The sequence below is a fragment of the Hypomesus transpacificus genome, chromosome 17 (genome assembly GCF_021917145.1).
Source record: "Hypomesus transpacificus isolate Combined female chromosome 17, fHypTra1, whole genome shotgun sequence".
NCBI classification, from domain to species: Eukaryota; Metazoa; Chordata; class Actinopteri; order Osmeriformes; family Osmeridae; genus Hypomesus; species Hypomesus transpacificus.
In genome coordinates, this window is record NC_061076.1 from 14,682,160 (window position 1) to 14,704,353 (window position 22,194).

General features: G+C 41.4%; 4 protein-coding genes across 5 annotated transcripts in view; 3 read left to right on the top strand and 1 right to left on the bottom strand.

Moving 5' to 3' along the window:
• Nucleotides 1-9,900, top strand: part of LOC124479235 — a 42,040-nt gene extending 32,140 nt beyond the window's left edge. Inside the window, exons 4-8 of one of the 2 annotated variants that reach the window (XM_047037872.1) lie at nt 478-528; nt 716-1,354; nt 1,620-1,682; nt 1,870-3,105; nt 6,807-9,900. In XM_047037872.1, the coding sequence (XP_046893828.1) occupies nt 478-528; nt 716-1,354; nt 1,620-1,682; nt 1,870-3,105; nt 6,807-8,350 (3,533 nt within the window). In that variant the 3' untranslated portion in view covers nt 8,351-9,900. The remainder of the gene's footprint in view (nt 1-477; nt 529-715; nt 1,355-1,619; nt 1,683-1,869; nt 3,106-6,806) is intronic. The other variant, XM_047037873.1, reaches the window with a different exon arrangement.
• Nucleotides 1-22,194, top strand: part of LOC124479268 (zinc finger protein 658B-like) — a 375,953-nt gene that overhangs the window by 255,464 nt on the left and 98,295 nt on the right. The gene's annotated exons all lie outside the window — the stretch shown is intronic.
• The window catches only part of LOC124479398 (zinc finger protein 208-like), a gene marked incomplete at its 5' end in the record, with an annotated part of 127,598 nt that overhangs the window by 72,029 nt on the left and 33,375 nt on the right, over nt 1-22,194 (bottom strand). The window lies entirely within an intron of this gene.
• Nucleotides 18,915-22,035, top strand: LOC124479362 (histone acetyltransferase p300-like). Its single transcript, XM_047038096.1, has 5 exons — nt 18,915-19,095; nt 19,184-19,420; nt 19,867-19,966; nt 20,155-20,286; nt 21,097-22,035. Exons 2-5 carry the CDS (start codon nt 19,339-19,341, stop codon nt 21,113-21,115), a joined length of 333 nt encoding a protein of 110 aa, XP_046894052.1. The 5' UTR covers nt 18,915-19,095; nt 19,184-19,338; the 3' UTR covers nt 21,116-22,035.

Below are 22,194 nucleotides of genomic sequence, written 5' to 3' on the forward strand. Positions count from 1 at the left end.
CAAAGGATACTGTTCGTCTTGTTGGTCACGGCAACCCCGCCCCTGATTCAAGCGGTTCTTAATACGGACCAATCACAGCCAAGGGGTATCCATAAAATGACGGACTGATGGACGGATAGTCAGGAAAATCAGGAGGTGCACGCGGAGCTCTCCGAGGGGTTCGGAGAGGGCACGGAGAGGGAGTTCCTTGACGGAGAGGGAGTTCCCTGTGTGCATGTCCGTAAAAACGCAGAAGTATTAACTGGCCTTAACGCTGATATAGCGTTAGCTGTCCGTCTTACTAGAACGGCGTATGTATGCATCGTTGCTAACCTGTGCTGACGTAGTGACTGTTAAAAAATATCTATACAAAACGCAATAGGTGGCGGCCGGTGTTGATTCTGTGGCGCACCGCCACAAATTAGTCTGTGTGGAAAACACTGTATATTGTATTGAACATGATTTATTTACACTGGTCTATTCTTTGGACATGTTTAGTCTCAGAAAATAGGAGCCAGAGACGTAGAAGCAAGGACTTCCCCCCTGATAGTAAGTTAATTGTTAAATCATCATCAATATTGCACTGATATATTTGTAATATATCTAGCCTATATAATACTTTTAGACAATGATGCACATGTACCCCCTAGGTGATTGAACAGTGTGTGATGCCCATGGCAGTGCCCCTGTGATGCACACTTCATTCACTCCCAATATTGTGATGTTTGGTCCACAGTGAGGATTGTTCTTCTGGGGAGAAATGGCAGAGAGAAGACCATTGTGGGAAACCTATTCCTGGGTACTGAGGGATTTCATCCCAATGATTTACAACATACTCTTAGAATCAGAGCCGAGGTGGAGGGAAGATGCTTCACTGTGGTCAACACTCCAGACCTGTTACACCCAGATATCTCTCATGATAAACTGTCAGAGGAACTGCAGCAGTGTGTGACTCTGTCTGCACCTGGACCTCATGTGCTCCTCCTGGTGGTGACACCTGAAGAGTTCACTGAGGAGGAGAGGAACAGAATTAGAAACATTATTGATTCTATAAGTGCAAAGTCCTGTGACTACTCAATGGTGGTAGTAACTGCTGGACTCAACAGAGAACGAGACATGGAAACCTGTGTGGATATAAATCCCCAGTTACAACAACTGATTGGAGAATGTCAACAGAGGTACTTGGAGCTCAAACGCTCTGTTGACCGTGCTGAACTTGTATCAAGTATAGACAAGATTGTGGAAGAGAACAGAGCACTTTGGGAACACCTCACCTGTGAGCTGCACAAACAGTCTAAAGGAGGAGCAACAACAGAGAGAGGCGCAGAAGCAGAAAAGAAGGAATCGGGGAAATGGAAAGAATGGGGTGACTATGGTATGTGGCCATGCTACATAATAAGATACTCCTCAGAGCATTTGCATGGATACTGTTAATAAGTCAGTTAACCCTAGTTTTATATAGGAACGTGATCATAGAATGTGATCATTAATTTAAGCCATTACAGTATCATAGAATTCCAGTACAGATCGTATTAGTAACTATTACAGTAATACCTAATAATATTTACTGACAGGCAACTGTAGGAAAGTCTTATCTTGGCTAACGAAATTTCAAATGTTTTATTTCTGGTGTTTTCCAGGGTTATCATTAATTTCAAAGGCCTTGCCAGCCTGGCCCGCTTCAAGCACTCAAAAGAAAGATGGTAAGTATTTAAATGTTCTTTTATAATTCTTCTAAAAAAATTAAATAGTTCCAACAAAAGATGTATATACTGTATAGTGTCATGGTTAATTATATCAGTATAGGTTTTCATGTCAATAGTTTGAAAGAAATATGAAAATATTCATATATAAAATTTACCCATTTGATCCCTGAATTGTGTTAAACAGAGTCATCACTTAGAATTGTGCTGCTGGGAAAGAGTGATGATAAGAAGGCTATGGCTGCAAACATTATTCTGGGGAAGGATTGTGGTACCTTTAATCTACCAAGAGTCTCCACTAAAACATGTGTGTCAGCCAGTGCACATGTGAACGGCAAGAACATAACAGTTGTGAAGACACCAGACCTCTTAGGTCAAAGTCTGACAGTGGAAGTTCTGGTGAATGAGATGGAAAAGTGTTTGTCCCTGTCTGCTCCTGGTCCTCACGTGTTCTTACTTCTGCTGAAACCACAAAAATTCACAGGAGTGAACAACAAAAGATTAAGATGGATCCTGAGCCAGTTTGGTAAAGATGCTCTCAAACACTCTCTGGTGATCACAACAGATAAAGGAGAAGAAAAAAATCTCTGTGTGACTCAGATCCTCAGAGATTGTGGAAGACGTCATTACAAAATGGTACATGGAGGCGACAACACAGAGTTAACAAATAAGATAGACGAGATGGTGAGAGGAAATGGGTGGAGGTATCTGAAACATGATGAAGGTAAAAAAGAGACACCACAGCCACAGCTAGAGGGTAACATTCCTATAATGAACTTGGTCCTGTGTGGGAGGAGAGGATCTGGGAAGACTTCCACAGCCGACACCATACTGGGTCAGAGAGAGACCAGGCCAGAGTCTCTCTCCTCAGCAGTGTGTGTGAAGAGAGAGGGAGAGGTGTGTGGACGCTGGCTGACCCTGGTGGAGATGCCTGCTCTGTATGGATCAACCCTCACTGTGATGCGTGAGACTCTCCGCTGTGTCTCTCTGTGTGACCCTCCTGGAGTCCATGCTTTCCTCCTGGTGGTGCCTGTGGGTCCACTCACTGATGAAGATAAGGGAGAACTGCAGACCCTGCAGGACATCTACGGATCAAGAATCAATCACATGGTTCTGTTCACAGTAGAATCTGACCCTACAGCTAAACCTGTGACTGATTTTGTGAAAAACACTGAAGACATCCAGCAGCTACTCCAGAGCTGTGGGGGAAGATATGAGATCCTAAATTTAACGGATGTTAGAAACAACCCATCTGTGTCTAAAGTCCTGGAGAAGGTGAAGGGACTGATGACTGATAGTAACTTTAGCTTCTTCACAAGGGACAAGTTACATGAGACACAAGCTGAAAAGATCATACAACTTCAGGCTGAGCTGAAACAGAGAGATGTAGTGATGAAGTTGAAAGAGAAGACTCAGCACAGTTGTAAGTTTACTATTGTTGTTTAAAATAGTTTTGTTAATAGGATTTTATTGAAATAATAACTGAGTATAATTTTTAAGTAGCCTAGTAGGTGCATATTACCATTAATTTTATATAGTCTGACACTAGCTGTTTATTTTTATTTATAACTTTATTTATTTTATCAACTAAATGCATCTTCTCTACAGTACAGATGTTACTCACTTGATTTGATCATTGCGTTGATGCAGCTTGCCACATCAACCCAGCTCGCCAATATCAAACTAGAGAGGGTACAATTTATGGGGAAATGTGAGGTGTGCTTACGTCGGTTGCAGCTGGGGCAGTTTATTTTTTAAATTTTCTTTTGACTTTATCACCTCCAAACCTATTTAAACCAATATCAAACATCCAAACATTTGGAGAATTTTCATGGGTGTACTTAAATGTTACAACTGATTCTGTATTTTCGTATACTTGTAATAATAAGCATGCATACTTATTATTTATGAAGATTAGATTAAAAAGCAACATACATCTGTTGCTGTTCATTTACATTTTCAAAATACTAAAGGTGAAGTGAAGAATGAAACATTCTCTTCTTATTCCCCTTAGTGCAACAGGGAATGGTTTTATGTGGCAGCCTCATAGTTGAAACATGTACATTTACATTTAGTCATTTAGCAGACGCTCTTATCCAGAGCGACTTACAGTAAGTACAGAGACATTCCCCCGAGGCAAGTAGGGTGAAGTGCCTTGCCCAAGGACACAATGTCATTTTGCATGGCCGGGAATCGAACAGCCAACCTTCTCCCTATGAAAGAGTTGCAATAAAAAGAAATCGGTCAAGCCTGTGTAATTAAAAAAAAATCGAACCTATATTATGACTTAAACTTCCACTTAAATTCTTCTCTTACAGTGATATTTTTAAGCATATACTCATATTGTATTTCACTACACTACTATGCGATTACATCACCCCAGCCTGTATTTTTTCAGCTGTAGCTTTAGCAGGTAGCAAAATGACTTGTCGTTCACTGAGTCTGTTTCCAGTGAACCTATTGAACATACAAGCTTGTACAAGGCCTTGTACGAGTCTTTTGTTATTTTTTCATGTGACTGCTGTTGAGCAAAGAAGATGAGAACGGGTCATTCATATTCTTTTTCAGTCATATCAATAATTTGTGTGTGTGTGTCTGCAGCTTGATTATCTCTTGAACTGGGCACTGCATGGACTTTACATTTCTCAGGTGTAGGGATGTCACGAGAACCGATACTTACGGTACCTTCCGATGCTAAAATAACAAAACACCGACGATGCCCATTTTTTTGAAGCACCGTAAGTACCGTGAGCGCCGATGCCAGATGTTAGCATCGGTGCTGCGCCTTTAGGAGTGTTCCAGTCGACCTTTACATTAAGAAAAACAAGATAACAACTGCTGCTTTAGCGATCGCCCCGCTTCGACTTGTTGACAAGAAAGGCAAAAAAATAGTTTGCGTTTGAGGCAGATGACCGTGGCGTTATAATTAATCCGCAGAAGCCATTATGCAAAAAATGCTACCGCAGTCTTCAGACCAAGGGGGAATACTTCCAATTTAGCTAAGCACCTGAAAGATCGTCATCTGGATTTGTTTAAAGAATTCAAGGCAAGTTCTGATTCAGTTCCAGAAGAGGCGCAGCACCGATGCTAACATCTGGCATCATACAAAATAAATCAATGTTCGTTGAAGTCGCGGCGAAATTCTGAATACATCCAAAGAATGCTCTTTTTCTGTTTGTTTAATCTGTCATACTAAAATACACGTTACATTATGTTTGAGATGGTGGGCACGTGTGTTACAATGGTTTATGTACATAGTTTAGGTTAGCTGTAGTTTTAACGTTAGCCCATAGCTTAGAAGGTAAACTCATGTCATGTTCATCTTGTTAGCTGAATGGCTTAATTGCACTTTATTATGTTGTGCTATGCTCTATTGCACATGTTTTGTATGTCTTTGTAGGACATTTTGCTATTTTTCAAATATTTTAAAGAAGTTCATGGTTCAAGTAGCCTACATGGAATCTTAGACAATCCTCTTTTTTTTTTACCATGGTATCGAAATTGGCATTGAGAATCGTGTTATTTTAATGGTATTGGCACCGACTACTGAATTTTTGGTACCGTGACACCCCTACTCAGGTGCATGGCTCAGAACCCAAGGATGTACAGTGGTTATTTGGACGCAACGAAGCAGATGCAAGTATATTTGAGGCAATGTAAAGGCAGATCTTTTTTGAACAGGCAAGGCAAACCATTGCCTTTTAGGGAGTTGCTGAGGCTGACAAAATGCCTTATTACTAGTGCTGTCAGTTTAACGCGTTATTAACGGCGTTAACGCAAACCCAAATTAACGGCGTCAATTTTTTTATCGCGCGATTAACGCTCTTTTTGGCCTAGCAAACTTTGTAGTTTTTTTCACATGCTGTTGCAACAATTACCGACGTTAGAAAGACTACAACACCACACCGGATCTGGCTAGACCGGAAATAAAACAACAGGCACGCCACACACACTTGTTTGGCTTGCGAGCCGGCTAAAGAGTAGTAGCAGAGCCCGTTTACGGATATTAGACATTCTCTGGTAGTAGGCTAACGTTACGTTTTGAGTGGATGGCGAGCGCGAGACGCCGAAATGGATGCCAATAAGATTCTGAATGGAAAGTTTACTTTTAAAAAGTTGCCAAATGGTTCCATTGACAAGACCATCTGTGTGTTTTGTCGTTGTTAAATGAGCTATCATCGCAGCACGTCCAGTCTGAAATACCACTTGATGGCCAAGCACACAGCTGATGCGATTCATGCGAATTCTCCGCCCCCTCGTCAAAGCCAGGCGATTGCAATGTTGTTTTCAATAAAAAAAATGTGCACGAAGCAATCCAAACCACTTTTCCATGTTGATAAGAGCTTTAAAATTTGAAAAAAGAATGGGACAAAAAGAAATCAAGGGACATTTAGAATAGATAAAATGTGCGATTAATTGATTAATCGCGAGTTAACTATGACATTAATGCGATTAATCGCGATTAAATATTTTAATCGGTTGACAGCACTACTTATTACTTATGTTTGGCAACTTACATGATATCCATAACATCCTTGAAGTTGAAATAGAAACACAAAGAAAACTTAAACCTGGTGTATTCAAGCTTCGCAAAGTTAGCTATTTTGGCTTTTATTCCAAACTATTCAAACCATAATATCCCACCCCCTTACTCCAAAGCCACTCCCACAAAACACATGAATGCGTCAGGTAGTGATGGGAAGTTCGGGGGAGGGGGGGGGGAGTTGCTCAACATTTGATAGCCAGTTTCCTGGTCTCAATATGTCCACTTCAAACATTTATCATATTCTCATGTATATAAACCAGCCAGATATTATTGTTTTTTAAAGACAAATTCCCGCATTCAATACAATGTATCATGACAGTTTGTATGATTTTAAATGGTCATTTATTATCACACAAGCATTTAATTATCATGGCAAACAATTACACTGCACTAAACTCTAAGTCAAATACATAATTTAAATAACAAAACCAGTAATTGTTACTTGTGAACAAATATTATTCACTTTTTACTAAACCTAGCATTCACGTGAAGTTGAATGAGGTAAAGAAATCCTTTATTTTCCTCTTCTGAGCCTATGCAGGTCACGTAAAAAATAATATATATTTTTTTTTTTGCAGGTGATGAGGAGCATCAAAGTAAGAAACAACTCAGGATTGTGCTGATAGGGAAGACTGGAAGTGGAAAGAGTGCCACAGGCAACACTATCCTAGGCAGGGAGGTGTTTATATCCAAACCAAGTGGAAATTCTGTGACCAAGTGTTGCCAGAAAGAAGAGATAGTGGTGGATGGTCGGTCTGTTGCAGTAGTCGACACCCCAGGCTTGTTTGACACAACTCTCAGTAATGATGATGTTGAGCAGGAGATTGTAAAATGCATCAGTCTTTTGGCTCCAGGGCCTCATGTGTTCTTACTCATCCTGTCAATCGGCCGATTCACACAGGAAGAGCAAGAAACAGTACAACTGATCAAGAGAGGCTTTGGGAAGAAATCTGGCCATTTTATCGTTGTTGTGTTCACTGGAGGCGACAACCTAAAGAAACAGACAATTGAAAACTATATTTCAGAAGACTGTGATGACAGGGTCAAAAAACTAATTAAAGACTGTGGAGAGAGATATCATGTCTTCAATAACAATGATACAAACAACCGCTCTCAGGTCAGTGAACTGATCAAGAAGATTGATGAGATGGTGAAAAACAATGGAGGAGAATGTTACACCAATGACATGTTCCAGGAAGCTGAGGCTGCTATCAAACGTGAATTTAACAAGATTCTGAAGGAGAAAGAAGAAGAGATGCAGAGGGAGAAGGAGACACTGCAGAAGAATCATGAGACAGAGGTGAAAGAGATGAAGAACAGACTGGAGGAACAGAGATTAGAAGTTGAAAAGGAGAGAAAACTAAAAGAACAACAGCTAAAAGAAAAGGAAGAATTAATTGAGAAGGAGAAAAAAAGAATAGAAGAAGAAGAATCTGAAAGGCTTTTAAGGGAAAGGGACCGGAGGGAGGAAGAACAATCAGAAAAAGAGAGAATTGAAAGATTGTATAAGGAGATGAAAATGGAGCTGGCAGATCAACTTGAAATTTGTGAGAAAGAAAAAAAAGAGGATTGGGAAAGAAGACTGAGAGAAGATGAACAGAGAAGACAGGAAGAGCGAAACAGACTGAGAAAGCTTCAGGAGGAGTTTGACAGAGAACGTGAAGAAGAGAACAGCAGGAGAAAGAAAGAGGATCGACACAGGAGAGAAGAGGAGGAGAAAGAGCGCAAAGAAATGGAGAAAGAATATGAGGGGAAAATACAGAGCATGAGGAAGAAATATGAAGATGAAGCAAGAAAGCAAGCTGAAGAATTCAATGAGTTCAAAAAGAAATACGCTAGGGACTTTGAAGCCCTCATGGAGAAACATGACATGGAAACAAAAGAACTTAGATTGAAGTATCATGAACTCTCTCAGCGTAAAGACAGTATGCTAAAAGAACAAATGGATAATTTAAGAGCAGGACATGACACCCAGTATCAGCTCCTTCAGGAACTTTCTAGCCACAAAGAGACAACATTGAAAGAGAAAATGGATGAATTGAGGAAAAAACATGAACATGAGTCAGCAGCCTTGAAGAATGCATATGAACAAAAGGCAAAGAGTGGCTGTGTTATTCTTTAGTAAGGACATCATTCTCTACAATGTCTATTTAGAGGTTATATGGGGGTTTCTTACCCCCTGCTTAAGACTGTAGTTGTTAGTCAACCTTTATTGCAGATACACAAGCAGATACATACATGTTTTAGTCAAATTGCAACAGAGCAAAACTGACTGTATCTACAATTACTCCTGACATATGTGATGTACTGCGCCACATTTCTACAGCCTTTATTGTGTAATGTAGGTTTTTTTGCCACTGATGCAAATGGCTTTGTTGGCTTATTTTCTTACAATACATTTTAAAAGACAATAATAGTAATCACATTGCCTTAGTGTTTGGTGCATACCTGAACAAAGCAAATTAATTTAATGCGAGAAGGGTATGCTTTGGTCTACATGTTTTTAAAGTAATGTAAATGCTGGTTGTGTGTCTGTGTACATACAGAGAAATGTTAATAGGCTGTGAAGGGTTATGACAGTAAGGAAGGGTTATGACAGTAAGGAAGGGTTATGACAGTAAGGGGGTATGAAGTGAATCAAACATAGATATGTTACTCCATGTAAGCAATGGTAGACTGGCATAGCTGTATAAGTGCCTTCTGCTCAGCGATGTTTATCTTTGGTAATATTTTTGCTACCAATTTAACTAAATAAGTCCTAATGTATTATGTTCTTTTTATATTGGGGAAGTTATGTGTTACCCAGGGTTACAGGGCACAAATTAATTAAATGTAAAATAAAATTATTTATAAAGAGTTACAAATAAATAACTATTATATTCACAAAAGTAATATACAAGAACTATTATTTATTTGTTGATTAAGAAAAGTGATGCCGGTGTGGTTTTGTCCCAGGTTGATGCTGTGGATCCATGTACATATTTGTTTTATGTTTTTATGTTGGGATAACTTGCTGTGAATGTGCATCTTTCGGGGTGCAGGCGGGAAAGTTTGGGGTCTCGCGCGCTCTCGCGCGGAGAAAGGAAGGCTAACCGAACTAGAGGGATACGAGAGACGAGGGACCAGAAAGAAAGAAAAACAAATAGCATTTTACTGAGAAGAAAGAAAGAAAGAGACGAAGATATTGATTTGGTTAGCTAGTAATATATGTTATTGTTTTGTGAATGAGTATCGATTGAGAGAATATTTGTTATTTTTCTTGTTTTCTTGTTTTCCTGAAGTGGTTTGTTTTTACGGTGGGCTAGCCGAAGAAGCTCTGCTACAGTACGGTTGGAGAACTGTTACAGTAGCTGCCTCAGCTGTGTCCTTTTTTTCTTTTCTTCTACATTTTTCTACATTCCTTGGGGAGAATCCAGCGAACTGACTTGGATTTCTGCTACACCCGATCGGTTCTTTGAGTACCAGTGTTGGAGTGGTGTGAACTGGAGAGCCTTACCGAGTCATCTAGTTACGGGTTGCTAGCTACTGTGGCCAACTATCTGCAGGCTGCCTGAGAGATCAAGCAGAAAGAGCCTTGCTACGACTGGTAGGACAAGAGCCTGATTCTATTTGATTTGTTTTGTGACTACCCCAGAGCCATAGAAAAAGAGAGTTGCGACACGCTCTGATCTCGCCGACACGTGATCACGTGGTTCATGTAGCTCGCTGTAGTTCCAAAAAGCCCCACTGCTGTCAACTTTTTTGAATGGTTTTCAATGGAGCTGGCCAACGGAAGTCGCTTTTTCAGGCAAATTACGAATGAAACAGGCTCAGTTGAAGAAATCCGATATTCTGGCTATCTTCAGCTGACTCTTATCTACATTAGGCAGTCCTCGCTGACGTTTTTGGTGAACAATGGAGTGAACTACAACATTGTGAACACTCACTGCCAGTGAAACGCAGGAAAAAAGCTAGAGCTTTTTCGTCACGTGGTTCCGGTAGCTCGCTGTAGTTAAACGAAAACCCACTGCTGTCAACCTGTTTGAATGGTTTTCGGCGGGACCGACAGCAGCACCATCTCGATTCACGGATATTTTCGGTATATTAACACAATATCAATTGGTTACTGGTGTGTTGTATCATGTATGTATGCTACTGTATTAACATGTATGTATAACATTAACTTATAATGCATAACGCAATATTGTGAAGCAGAGCTGGAAATGGCTATGCTAGCCTATATTGTTCCACTTAACGTTTAACCTTCGACTGTTGAAGTAAATGGGATTTGTTCAACTTTTTTTTCTTCATCAGCCCACTTACAATTTACCACATTAACAACACGTTTGTACTTGATGCAAGTTGAATCTAACCATCATCACCGGCAACTGTTCAATAGAAAAAAATTGAACAGAATATACAAGGCAACCAACTGCAATTCAATAAAACATTTTATTGTACAATATGTCCAGTGTTCTTCCACTCCTTTTGTTTGTAGTGAGCAGGTGATCTTAATGTCTGCTTTTCACAAAACTTAGACCGCAGTAGTAGATGCATCTAGTTGAGCTAACTAACTGGCTAGCTATTGAGTGGACCTGAAATTCCTGCCGAGCGTTGCTGGACGATAGGGGACCCAAGGCTTTAATCTGCAATTCATTGTTGCTAGCTATAATCAGATGTACTATAGGCTAATAAGAGCAGATTCTGTAAACTGTGTATGCCAAAGAACACCAATAACTAGAACTAATTTGACAGACTATAAACCAACGAACCTCTGGTTGATACACATGCTCTTTAGCTAGCTACAGTAAAAGTGTTGCATAGCTCTACTATAGTCTAGCGCAAACTGCATTTAGAATCTAACAAGCTATAATCTAACAAGCCATAATCTTACAATACATTTTCTCTACAGCTGGCTATATGAAATACTACTAATAACAATTGATATGTGGTGGTTGAAATATGAAAAAATGCAGGATTTTCATCAATTTACCAGCTCACTTGCTTCGGACCCCATAAGCCATATATATGGCTCTAACAGCTCTAACTGCATTTAGAATCTAACAAGCTATAATCTTACGAAAATGTTTATCTTAAGTTGGCCATATGAAATACTACTCGTAACAATTGATATTTGGTGGTTGAAATATGAAAAAATGCATGATTTTCATCAATGTACCAGCTAACTTACTTTGTAGACACTGAAAACGAATGGGGTTCAACGGTGGAAAATACAATGTTTGGAACTATAGGTTGCATGAGACACGCTTAACTTCCGCATTCCTCGATAACAATGGGAGTCTATGGAAGTGTCGCAACTCTCTTTTTCTATGGCTCTGGACTACCCTAGAGCCAGACACTTGGACCCGGACTGATCATTTTTGTGTTGTTTGTTGTTTTGAAAGACTTGTACAAAATCATTGTGAGTGCGCGTGAGTTCACGCCGCAGCACTGTGTTTTGTATATGCTGTGATTTAGAGATGAGGTTGGAGTGAGGGATTTTTTAGAATTAGTTGTTCTACTACTTGATTTGTGTATTCATATATTTGTTGTTTTTTATACTTGTACTTTCAATCAAAATCAATAATCCTCTCATTTAATTAGAGTAAAATAATATCCAAAAAGTCAAGCCCGTTTTCCAAAATAAGAGTCCCACAACCAAATCAATGTAATATAGTGATAATCCCATAGATATTTTAAAAGCAAAAATAAACCACAAGCTAATAAGAATAAATAGATAAAACTTAAGGGAATCAGGGAGAACAATTTATTGACACTTTCATATTGATTTGGGGAATTACTATTTTTTGTGTTATTGTCATTAAGTCAATTGCAATTGTTGTTTGGTTGGTAAATGTGTATTTTTTTTTCCATGAGAAGGGAAAAAATAAAACAGAGGTAATAGAGAAACAAAATATCAAAAACAAAAACAATTCCATTACTCTGAAATATAGCCAACGTGTTCTGTGTGTTTCATTCTGTGGTGCAAACAGTACCATCTTTCCGAAGAACCAGATATTCTGATACATCTCCCATTGATCATCATTATTATTCTCTGTAGCGGTGTTAAAGTTAGACACTCGTTACATATGCAGTACTTATTGTATCTAAAACCCCAAACAATGGTAAGCCTCTGACTGATTACTGGAGTGGAGTGATTAAAGCAGTCAGCTGTCAAACATTAATCCATATTATCACAAGGTGCTGAATTTTCACCCCTCTGTTTTTGTAAGATTAAATTTTTCCTACCGAATTATCTTTTAGTTAGATTGAACACACAACGTCTTTATATGGATTTTTTTATACAATGCTCAGTCTGCTATTCATTCATTTGTGTAAACAATTTGTGGACAGCTTTTCTATTCATGTGCACAATGCATTTATTTAGACGCCTTGAGACTTTTAAGAACTACTTCATCTGTACCGCATCTGTTTGTACTGTAGTCCAAATAAACTAAGGCTGCATTACCAATCGCAACATTGATTCGATTAATATCTAGATCAATTGTCTGTGAAATATGAAAAGCATGTTATTTGCAAAGCCTGTATCATTAAAGTGGCTGAATCTGCTTACATCAGATATGCATTTTTATTTTGAAAATAGTAGTCTATAGAGTTGCTTCAAAAAAGTGTTTAAAAGTGGAAATATGCTAAATGTTTCCGTCTGACCCATTCCAATGCAATAGCATTTACTATCTAGACTTAGTGATGTGGTCACCATTGTGTGGCGCTAAAAGAGATACTGCACGCCATAAGACTTCAGAAAAATTAATATAACAAAACAGCATAACAAACCTACAGAAATAATGATGTCAGCAGGGGCGTTGTTAGACATAAAGCCCTACTGGGGCTTCATATCTCTCTATTTTCTTCCAAGCTTGCTGCGCAGAATGCACTACTAGGCTATAGAAACTCCCCTTGCTTAACCCACTATACAACAGTTCAGGGACGCATGTTGGATATCAGCTTAGGAGCTCAAAGACTGTTTTTCGAGCTTCATGTAATATTGTTTTATGTTTTAGTCAAAATAAGATAATCGTTAGGCCTATCATGTACACACTTTCTTTAGTTTTGTAATGTTTTCTTAGCTTACCTCAATTAAGACTTGTTTGCCAAGTCCGAAACCTGGACTTCTGTTTGGCATCGGTTTGTGTTTTTGGTTTAACTCCTTTGATTTGACAAGCGTTGATTGGGATACTGCGTTTATTTTTTCCCCGAGATTATCAATCTAAATGTAAAACTCAAACTTTAGATTTTACTGGGACACAGCAGATTTATACTAGGGCACGTGCCCCAGTAAAAAGGGTCTAACAACGACCCTGGATGTCAAACTAATACAAATGAGTAGAAGTGTGACTGTGCAGACTTCCCTCCCTCCCTACCTCCCTCCCTTCCCAGGACGTGCGCAACCACCTCGTCTATATGATGTGAGTCTGCCCTCACTGCAACAGACACAAGAATGAAACACGCACTTACTGTCTGCACATACACAAATGGTGAACCAACAGCAAGTAAAGTTGTCTACAAGATAACTCTTATTGTCAGACTGGCAAGACATCCCCCCCCCCCCCCCAAAATTGAGGTAATTCCCCTGGCCTCGCTCCCTGACCAGGCAGTGTTGGAGGTGTGGTCAGGGGAGGACACCCGCGTCCACTTGGCTTATATGTGTCTCTCTGTGTTTGTGCGTGTGTTGGGTGAGCAGTGTACAGGCCATCTTCCCCACCCCGGACCTGGCTGTGTTGAAGGACCGGCGCATGGAGAACCTGGTGGCCTACGCCGGGAAGGTGGAGTTAGACATGTACGAGTCAGCCAACAGCAAGGTAGGAGCACCTACGCACACACACAACACTTTACTTTACACTTTACTAGCCCGACTCCCTCGCCGCTCAGCCAACTGACTAGAGCTGGAGAAGAGGAGGAGGCTGCAGAGGCAGGACATGAGTTCATCAAACCCAGCTTGGATGTTTTATAATTTCCTGATAATCATCTATGAGTGTTACTGTTTATCTGCACAAATCAATCATTAATTTGAACTTTATTCTCAGCCCTCATATCGTTCATATGACTCATCATGGACATGCTCTCAGTTTGGAACAAATTATTTGTGATGCACTTGTTTTTTGTCAACAGGAGTTGATATAATAATATTAATAATAATATAATATTAATTAATGATATTAATGACGCTGAGCATATTTCCAAGACCGGGCTTGGGCCAGGTCTGTCGTGCTGTTAGAAATGTGACTCTTGTTCTAACATTTACATGTCAATGTAAACTCTTGCACTGAAATGTTTTCTGAATAGTGTTGCACTTTCCCAAAATCACTGACCCATAAGACACACAATTGCAGATGCCAGTCTTAGCATTTATTTATTTATTTAGTATTGATTTGAGACTTGATGCATTAAGCAGTTAATTTGAAATGTTGAGGATTTCCAGGTGTGATCGGCTGCATAGATGGCACTTACATTCCTAACAGCTCCATCAGTAAATTAAGGAGATTATGTGAATAGGAAGTGTTGGGATGATGTCACGATGGCTGTAAAGATGGACAACATTTTAAAAGGGTTGACTTGGTTTATTAGAGTGAGCTTGGATCATTTAAACCAGTCCAGGCAAAGTGGTCACATGAGTGAGGCCATGAGTTACAGAATGCCTTATATAGAACGGAGTATAGTGGGTCAAATATAGCAGCAACAACAACAGCAGCAGCAGCAGCAACAGCAGCAGCAACAACAACAACAGCAGCAGCAGCAGCAACAACAACAGCAGCAGCAGCAACAACAACAACAACAGCAGCAGCAGCAGAATGCCATGGCTGGGATGGAGGGGCCGGATGGAGGGCCTGGGGTAGGAAGTGGAGGGGTACCCGGTCAGCACCCCCGGGAGGGCAGGGCGTCCAGGGCCAGCCCCCCCAGCAAGGCAGTGATCCTCCTCAGCCCCAGGCCATGCTCTAGCAAGCCCTGCACCAGAGGCTTCTCCTGCAGCAGCAGCAGCACCTCGGTGGGGGCTCCCCCGCCCAGCACACAGCCCTATGAGCCTGCAGCAGCCCATGGCACATCCCTTCATCTTCAGGGGCAGGGTCTGGGTCCAGGCTCCCTTAACAAGCAGGTCCGCTCCCCTCAGCCCTCTCCAAGGCCCCAGCCCCCCCACTGGAGCCCTTCCCCGCGCATGCAGCCCCAGCCTTCTCCACGCCGCATCTCTCCACAGACCCAGACAGGTTCACCCCACCCTGGGCACCATGACCAGCATCATCTGGGCATGGTGGTCTCACAACAAAAATAGTTATCCCAACAGCAGGGATAACTAACCAATTCTGTGGACCCCTGCCAGTTTGGGTCAGACTAAAATGCCCTCATGTCCCAGTTGAGTAGGATGGGAGGGTTGCATGGTCAGAACCAGGGGGACATGATGGGAGGGAACAACCAGGACATGAACACGAACATAAACCACAATCTAGACATCATGAAGCCTCGTGTCCTCCACCTGGAAGCCCCAACGCTCAGAGAACTGTCCTGGAGGAACTGGGACTGAGAAAGTAGGGTGGTGGAGGGTGGAAGGCTCACTGGCAGTTCTAGAAGTAATTCTTTTTTATTTTAATATTTTTCTGATGTGCAAATGCAAATAACTTGAATTGCATCTTCCTACATTAAATCCACAAGTCAATAAATGAATACATTAAAATGAATGGTAAGTTATTGCTGTTAATATATATATTTTTTTTGCCGATTGTTTACAAAAGGTGTAAGTGGGGTTTTTGGGCCGGGAAGTAATCTTCCTTAGTTTGTAATACAAGTGAAATTTTTGGGGATTGAGAACTTTGCTTTGTTTACAATATTTTTAAGATTTTAAATGTGGTGGAAAAATTGAAGAGTGAGTTAATACTATGGACCTTTTTTGCGTTTTCAGACGTTTTTCTCTTTCACGTTTTTTTCTACCTAGTACATTGCAACTGCTGTCAGTTCAAATAGAATATATTTTTGTTATTTACTTTTTTCCAGCCAGTGGGGTTGCGATAAGGGTGAGGTTATTATTTTTTTTTTTAAATGGACTTTGTTTTTTTTGTTAAGGGTTTAGGGATATATATGAATCTTAAACAGTATTGATGGTGGGGTGGCATATCTTACTGGCTGGATGACTCACCACATCCTGGAAAATAGAAGCTTCCAGAAACATGAACCATGATAGATGGGAAAAGAGTACCACCATACCTCTCAAATCCACTCCCTCCACCCTCTCCCATGAATGTGCACTCCCCCCCCCCCCAACACACTATAGAGCGTGGGATAGATGGGTGGCTAGATGGGTGAGCTGCTGATGTCTGTGTTGGTCGTGTCTCTCAGCTGATGGACAGGAGGGTTCTGTGTGCTTGTGATGGATACTGTTTTTATAATAAAATAATTAAAACTCAACAAAAATTTTAGATGTACAGACTTTCAGACTTGGGTGCAAACAGAGAAACTCTTTTCTACTGTTTAGTTTTCCCTCTTTAGTGGTTAGGTGTGTGCATCTCTAGCCAGGAGGACTTTACATAGTAAAGGAGGACTTTACTATGTAAAGTATTTTGGAAAGGTACATATGGTATGGGAGGTGTTATAGGTCATATGAGCTTTTGTGTATTTTCTGACCACCTTGGGGGGGGGACAAATCACTCCTAAATGATTGCTGTGAACACCAACACTTCTCACATGATTAAACACATGCACAATGAGATAAGGGGCAAGAGGAGAATGCTTATGGAATAAACATTTAAATGAATTGGGTCATTTGCATCATATTGGGAGAATGACATAAGATACACATGCTCACTTTTTTTCTCCAAGTTTGGGGATGGGGAATGGGGCAAAACACAAACAGTGGCAATATATCCTGAGACTTATTTTATAAAAAACAAGAAACAACACTTGTCTTTTATATATAGAAATATTCTTATTGATTTATTTTTTAGAATAAAACTTGAAACTACAGGAATTAGATTTTGTATTAAAGTTGTGGTAATGCAAAATTACACTGCTCACTGTGCCACCTCTTTGGGGCTGCTGAGCATATCATGCCATTTTGAAGAAATGTTTAATGTAAATGCATATAAGTGGAAATACATTCTGAAATACTTTACAAACACATGTTAACTGAAAAACTTGTTTTGTTGTTATTGTTTCTTCTTAAGTGACTGGAAATTTGACTATTTAATAGTAGTTTAGTGTTCAAATGGAATCTTTGACCACTTTTTTCTCTTGTTAACATTTTGGTGCTTGTTGAGAGAAAGCAAAAAAAAACTGTGCTCCATTTTCACTAGTTTCTTCTTTTTTAAGTTATTTTGGTGGTCTGAGTTTTTGCCAATAATTTTTTTGTACAATAAAGTACATAGTTTGTGCTATTGGAAAATAGATTGGTGTAATGCCCCATTTTACATTCACCTGTTATGTCAGAGGTGCACTAATTCCAGCTCAGCTTGGTTTTCTCATAGGATTGCGCAATACGTAACCTCTAGTTAAACATGAGACATTTATTTTTGTACAATTAAAATAAAAACTGTATGCACATAGACATTTGTATACTGGAAGATATATTGCAGAAATGTTACAACAGGGCATTTCTGAACTGGACATCAAGTGCAATTTTACTTTACTCAACAATGACTCAAGAAGCAGCACAAAGCTGTAACCAAATGTTTGCAACATCAAACATGCTGATTTCATCCAGACCTGGGTCAATTACAATAGTCAAATATGTGTGTTGAAAATATATGTCAGAGTTTGCACATATGGGGATTGTTCCATTCATTTAATTGCACAGGTCAACCTAAATGAAGTGCACCCCTAAGTAGTTGAAACTGACAGTGCCAGTGGCAGGAGCAGGCCAACGGGGAGGTGCGCCAGTGCAACCTGCCCCACTGTCGCACCATGAAGAACGTCCTCAACCACATGACCCACTGCCAGGCCGGCAAGTCCTGCCAGGGTGAGTCGGGCCACTCTTGACAGTCCTGTTTGTCCTAACACTGGTTGAGTGAGGTCAGGTCAGTCATCAAGACCTGTGGTCACTAAGGCAGCTGAAACAGAGGGCTATGGCTCCGTTTCTGGTTCTGTTGTGTCTTCCCTGAGTCCTACTGTTGGGTGGATCTTCCTATTGCCACTATCAGCTCTCCTCACGGACGCTTTGTCTTTATACTCAAACTCCTCTTTCTCTCTCTTTCTGTCTCTGTTCTTTTCCTTGTCTGTGGACCACTGTGCCTCATCCAGACAGATCATCTCCCATTGCAGGGCTCGACAATAACGTTGGCCCGATGGCCCGGGGCCAGTAAAAAATAACGTCGGGACAATTAAATTAGCAACTCACTGTCCCGATCGGGCCAGTGGACACAGTTACTGCAGACAGTGCATCAGTACCTACTGGGCCCAGCCACAGGCTTTTATATAGTAGCATTAAGGGACCAGAGGTTTCACAGTTTCAGCCAGACAGAGTTGTGCAGAGATGGCTGTCAGCAGAAGAGAAAGCACATCATGTTTGAGGTTAAAAGTTAATTGTTTTGCTGACTATTACCTTTTTATTTTTTTAATCACTAGAAATGTGATTTCATTTTTGTTCTTTTATATCCAGGATGTGTTTAATAAATGGTTAAAAATGAATAGAATAACATAACTTATAAGTCTTTGGTTTTGTTGTACTAATGATAAATTACAACTTTTGGAAGGGGGGGGCAGTAAACATTTTCTTGGCCAGTAAGTTTCAAGCCCATTGGCCCAGTGGGGCAAGGTGCCAATTGTTTTTAATGTAGAGCCCTGCATTGGAAGAACTGCATGTGACACGACTGTCTTGTCTGCCTTCCACTAAAGAGCACCGGAGACAAGCGGAACCAGCAGTGTGTGTGTACAGACCTGTGTGTGCAGGTGTGTAGGTGTGTGTATGTGTGGTCCCAGACCTTCCTAGTTGTTGATATGCCTTCACATGTCTCATAGGGGTCGTCTGTTTCCACAGCCCTCCTCAGTAGTGCAGGGGTAAGCCTGGGCTCTCTCAGAACCGTACCGGGGGGCCAGCCCAGCACCCCCAACTTGAACCCCCCCAGCCAGATCGACCCCAGTTCCATCGAGCGGGCCTACGCAGCCCTGGGCCTCACCTACCAGGGCAACCAGATGCCTCAGCAGCCCCCCCAGGGCAACATGGCCAACCAGGGTCTGCCTGGCCAGCCCGGCATGAGGTCCCTCAACACCATGGGTGAGTTGGCAGAAGGGAGAGCCTCGACACTCGCACGCTCAGCGCAATTGTGCTGGCTGTTGCAAAGGGCTCCGAGTCACTGATCACCACACAGGAGTAACTCAATCTTGTTTTGAATTAGGAGAGCTTGTCACAGCTTTGCTTTAGAGTGGGATGTTGTTGTCAGGTATCAAGAGTCTGACACAGTCACTCTTGCCTATATGTTTTGGATCACCCACGTGATTGGTTGTTAGAAAACAACCATGGATTGTTTTGAGGACCAAATGTGATTGAAAACCAATTTCATATGTAGTTCGTTTGAGTACATTTCAGTCATGAATAGTTTTATTTTAGCATGATTTAAATGTGCGTGCTGTTTTGCATAACTAGTTCTCCACAGAAGTGGAAGCCAGCAGGAGCTGTGTTGTGACCGCTGTGGGTCTGCTCTGTGTGTGTGTGTCCACCAGGAGGGAACCCCATGGGAGTGAATGGTGGGGTGCAGCAGCCCAACCAACAGTCCAACCTGCTCCCAGACGCCATGCAGCACAACAGCATGAACGCACAGAGGTAACACACACACACATCCTCCTTTCCCTTGAATTGGCAAGTCATCATCTCTGTTATCTATCTTGGCTTTGGGCTCGCACCATAACTCACGTTCTCTCTTTTCTACTTTTCTCCCTCGCCACCCTCCTCTGTTTTCCTTCTCTACCTCTCTCTCTCTTTCTCTCCCTCTCCCTCCTCCCTCCCTTCAGTTTGATGAATGACAGTGGGGTGGGCAGTCTGGGCTCCATGTCCACGGCAACTCCTCCCTCAGCACCGGGCATGAGGAAGTCCTGGCATGAGGACATCACCCAGGACCTGCGCAACCACCTCGTCCATAAGCTGTGAGTCCGCCCTCACTGCACCAGACACGCACCGTTTCTGAATGAAAAACACACGCCCGCGCGCAGTCTGCACAAACACGAACGGCGAACACGTCAACAAACGGCACCCGAAGAGCTTTTGAACCAAACGGCGCAGATCCTTAGCAGTGTTGACCTACAGCACAGCTGTCGGCGCGTTTCCTCACAGCCAGAATACATCGAAGATGTCGAAAAATACAATAAAAGCGTTGTGTACAAGATAACTCTTATGGTCAGACTGGCAAGACACGCTGCCCGTGCACCACTGAGGTAATGGGCATGGGCCAGCCGCGATGGCTCCCGGACTGCCTCCAAGTGAGTGGACGCTCACATACGCATGCACAGTTACCGTATTCTTCGGAAATAAAGCCGCGGTTTATACCCAGATTTTACATTTTTCTTGTGGTGAGGCTTATATTTCGATGCGGGTTATAGCACGTTTTTATAACAAAACAACAGTAGAAACACCGTTTTTGGAGGGGGAGATACGAGTCAGCCATCAGCTGGGTAGGACAGGGTAGGAGCACCTACACGCACACACACACAAACACCACACGCACATTCAATCACTTGTACGAGTTGGCCTGCAGCACAGTAAGAATACCTATACGCACACACACACATTCAATCACATGTTCGATGCATCACATGCAGGGTAAGAACACCTGTACAGACACACACACAGGCACACTCAGTCTGCCAACAGCAGATTGGCGTTGGATAAACAGACAGGTACAGTGATAACATTAGAGTTGAAGATGCTCCCTAACGCATGTGTCCTCTCTGTTCCAGGATGAGTACTGGTACCTGATATCTGAGAAGATCTATTGGATCCAGAAGGAGCTGGAGGAGAAGAGGAGGAAGTGGCTGCAGAAGCAGGACATGAGTTGATCAGACCCCGCTTAAATGTTTGATAATTTACTGATAATTATCCATTAGTGTTTTGTCTGCACAAATCAATCATTCATTTGAACTCTATTCTCTGCCCTCATATTGTTCATATGACTCATCATGGACATGCTCTCAGTTTGGAACAAATTATTTGTGATGCACTTGTTTTTTGTCAACAGGACTTTTCCAAATAACATTAATGACGCTGAGCATATTTCCAAGGCCGGGCTTGGGCCGGGTCTGCCGTGCTGTTAGAAATGTGACTCTTGTTCTAACTTGCACTGAAATGTTTTCTGAATAGTTTTGTGCTGTTTCTAAGTCACTGACCCTAACCCTAACCACAAGACACAAAAAGAATTACATAGTATTGCAGTTGCCAGTCTAAGCACTCATTTATTTATTTTGTATTAATTTGAGACTTGATGCACTAATGAGTTAATTTGATATATTTTAGGATTTCCAGGTGTGATTGGATGCATAGATGGCACTTAAATTCCTAAAACAGCTCCATCATTAAATTAAGGAGATTATGTGAATAGGAAGTGTTGGGATGATGTCACGATGGCTGTAAAGATGGACAACATTTAAAAGGGTTGACTTGGTTTATTAGAGTGAGCTTGGATCATTTAAACCAGTCCAGGCAAAGTGGTCACATGAGTGAGGCCATGAGTTACAGAATGCCTTATATAGAACGGAGTATAGTGGGTCAAATATAGTTTCCATATACATTTTCCTTACTGGGCACAGCATGTGGTCAGAATATTAGCGTTTTTACATTTACATTTAGCAGACCAGAGCAACTTACATTAAGTACAGGGACATTCCCCCGAGGCAAGTAGGGTGAAGTGCCTTGCCCAAGGACACAATGTCATTTGGTGTGGCCGGGAATCGAACTGGCGACCTTCAGATTACTAGCCCGATTCCCTAACCGCTCAGCCACCTGACTCCCTACCTCCCCTACCTACCTTCCCCTACTTTGCCTCCCTACCTTATTGAAAG

What these genes read in the sequence shown, in the direction of transcription:
- LOC124479362 (XM_047038096.1), top strand. Translation starts at nt 19,339, where the DNA reads ATGCCTCAGCAGCCCCCCCAGGGCAACATGGCCAACCAGGGTCTGCCT. An exon ending in GAGGTCCCTCAACACCATGG is followed by an intron (nt 19,421 to 19,866) that starts GTGAGTTGGCAG and finishes TGTGTCCACCAG; the next exon opens with GAGGGAACCCCATGGGAGTG. An exon ending in AACAGCATGAACGCACAGAG is followed by an intron (nt 19,967 to 20,154) that starts GTAACACACACA and finishes CCCTCCCTTCAG; the next exon opens with TTTGATGAATGACAGTGGGG.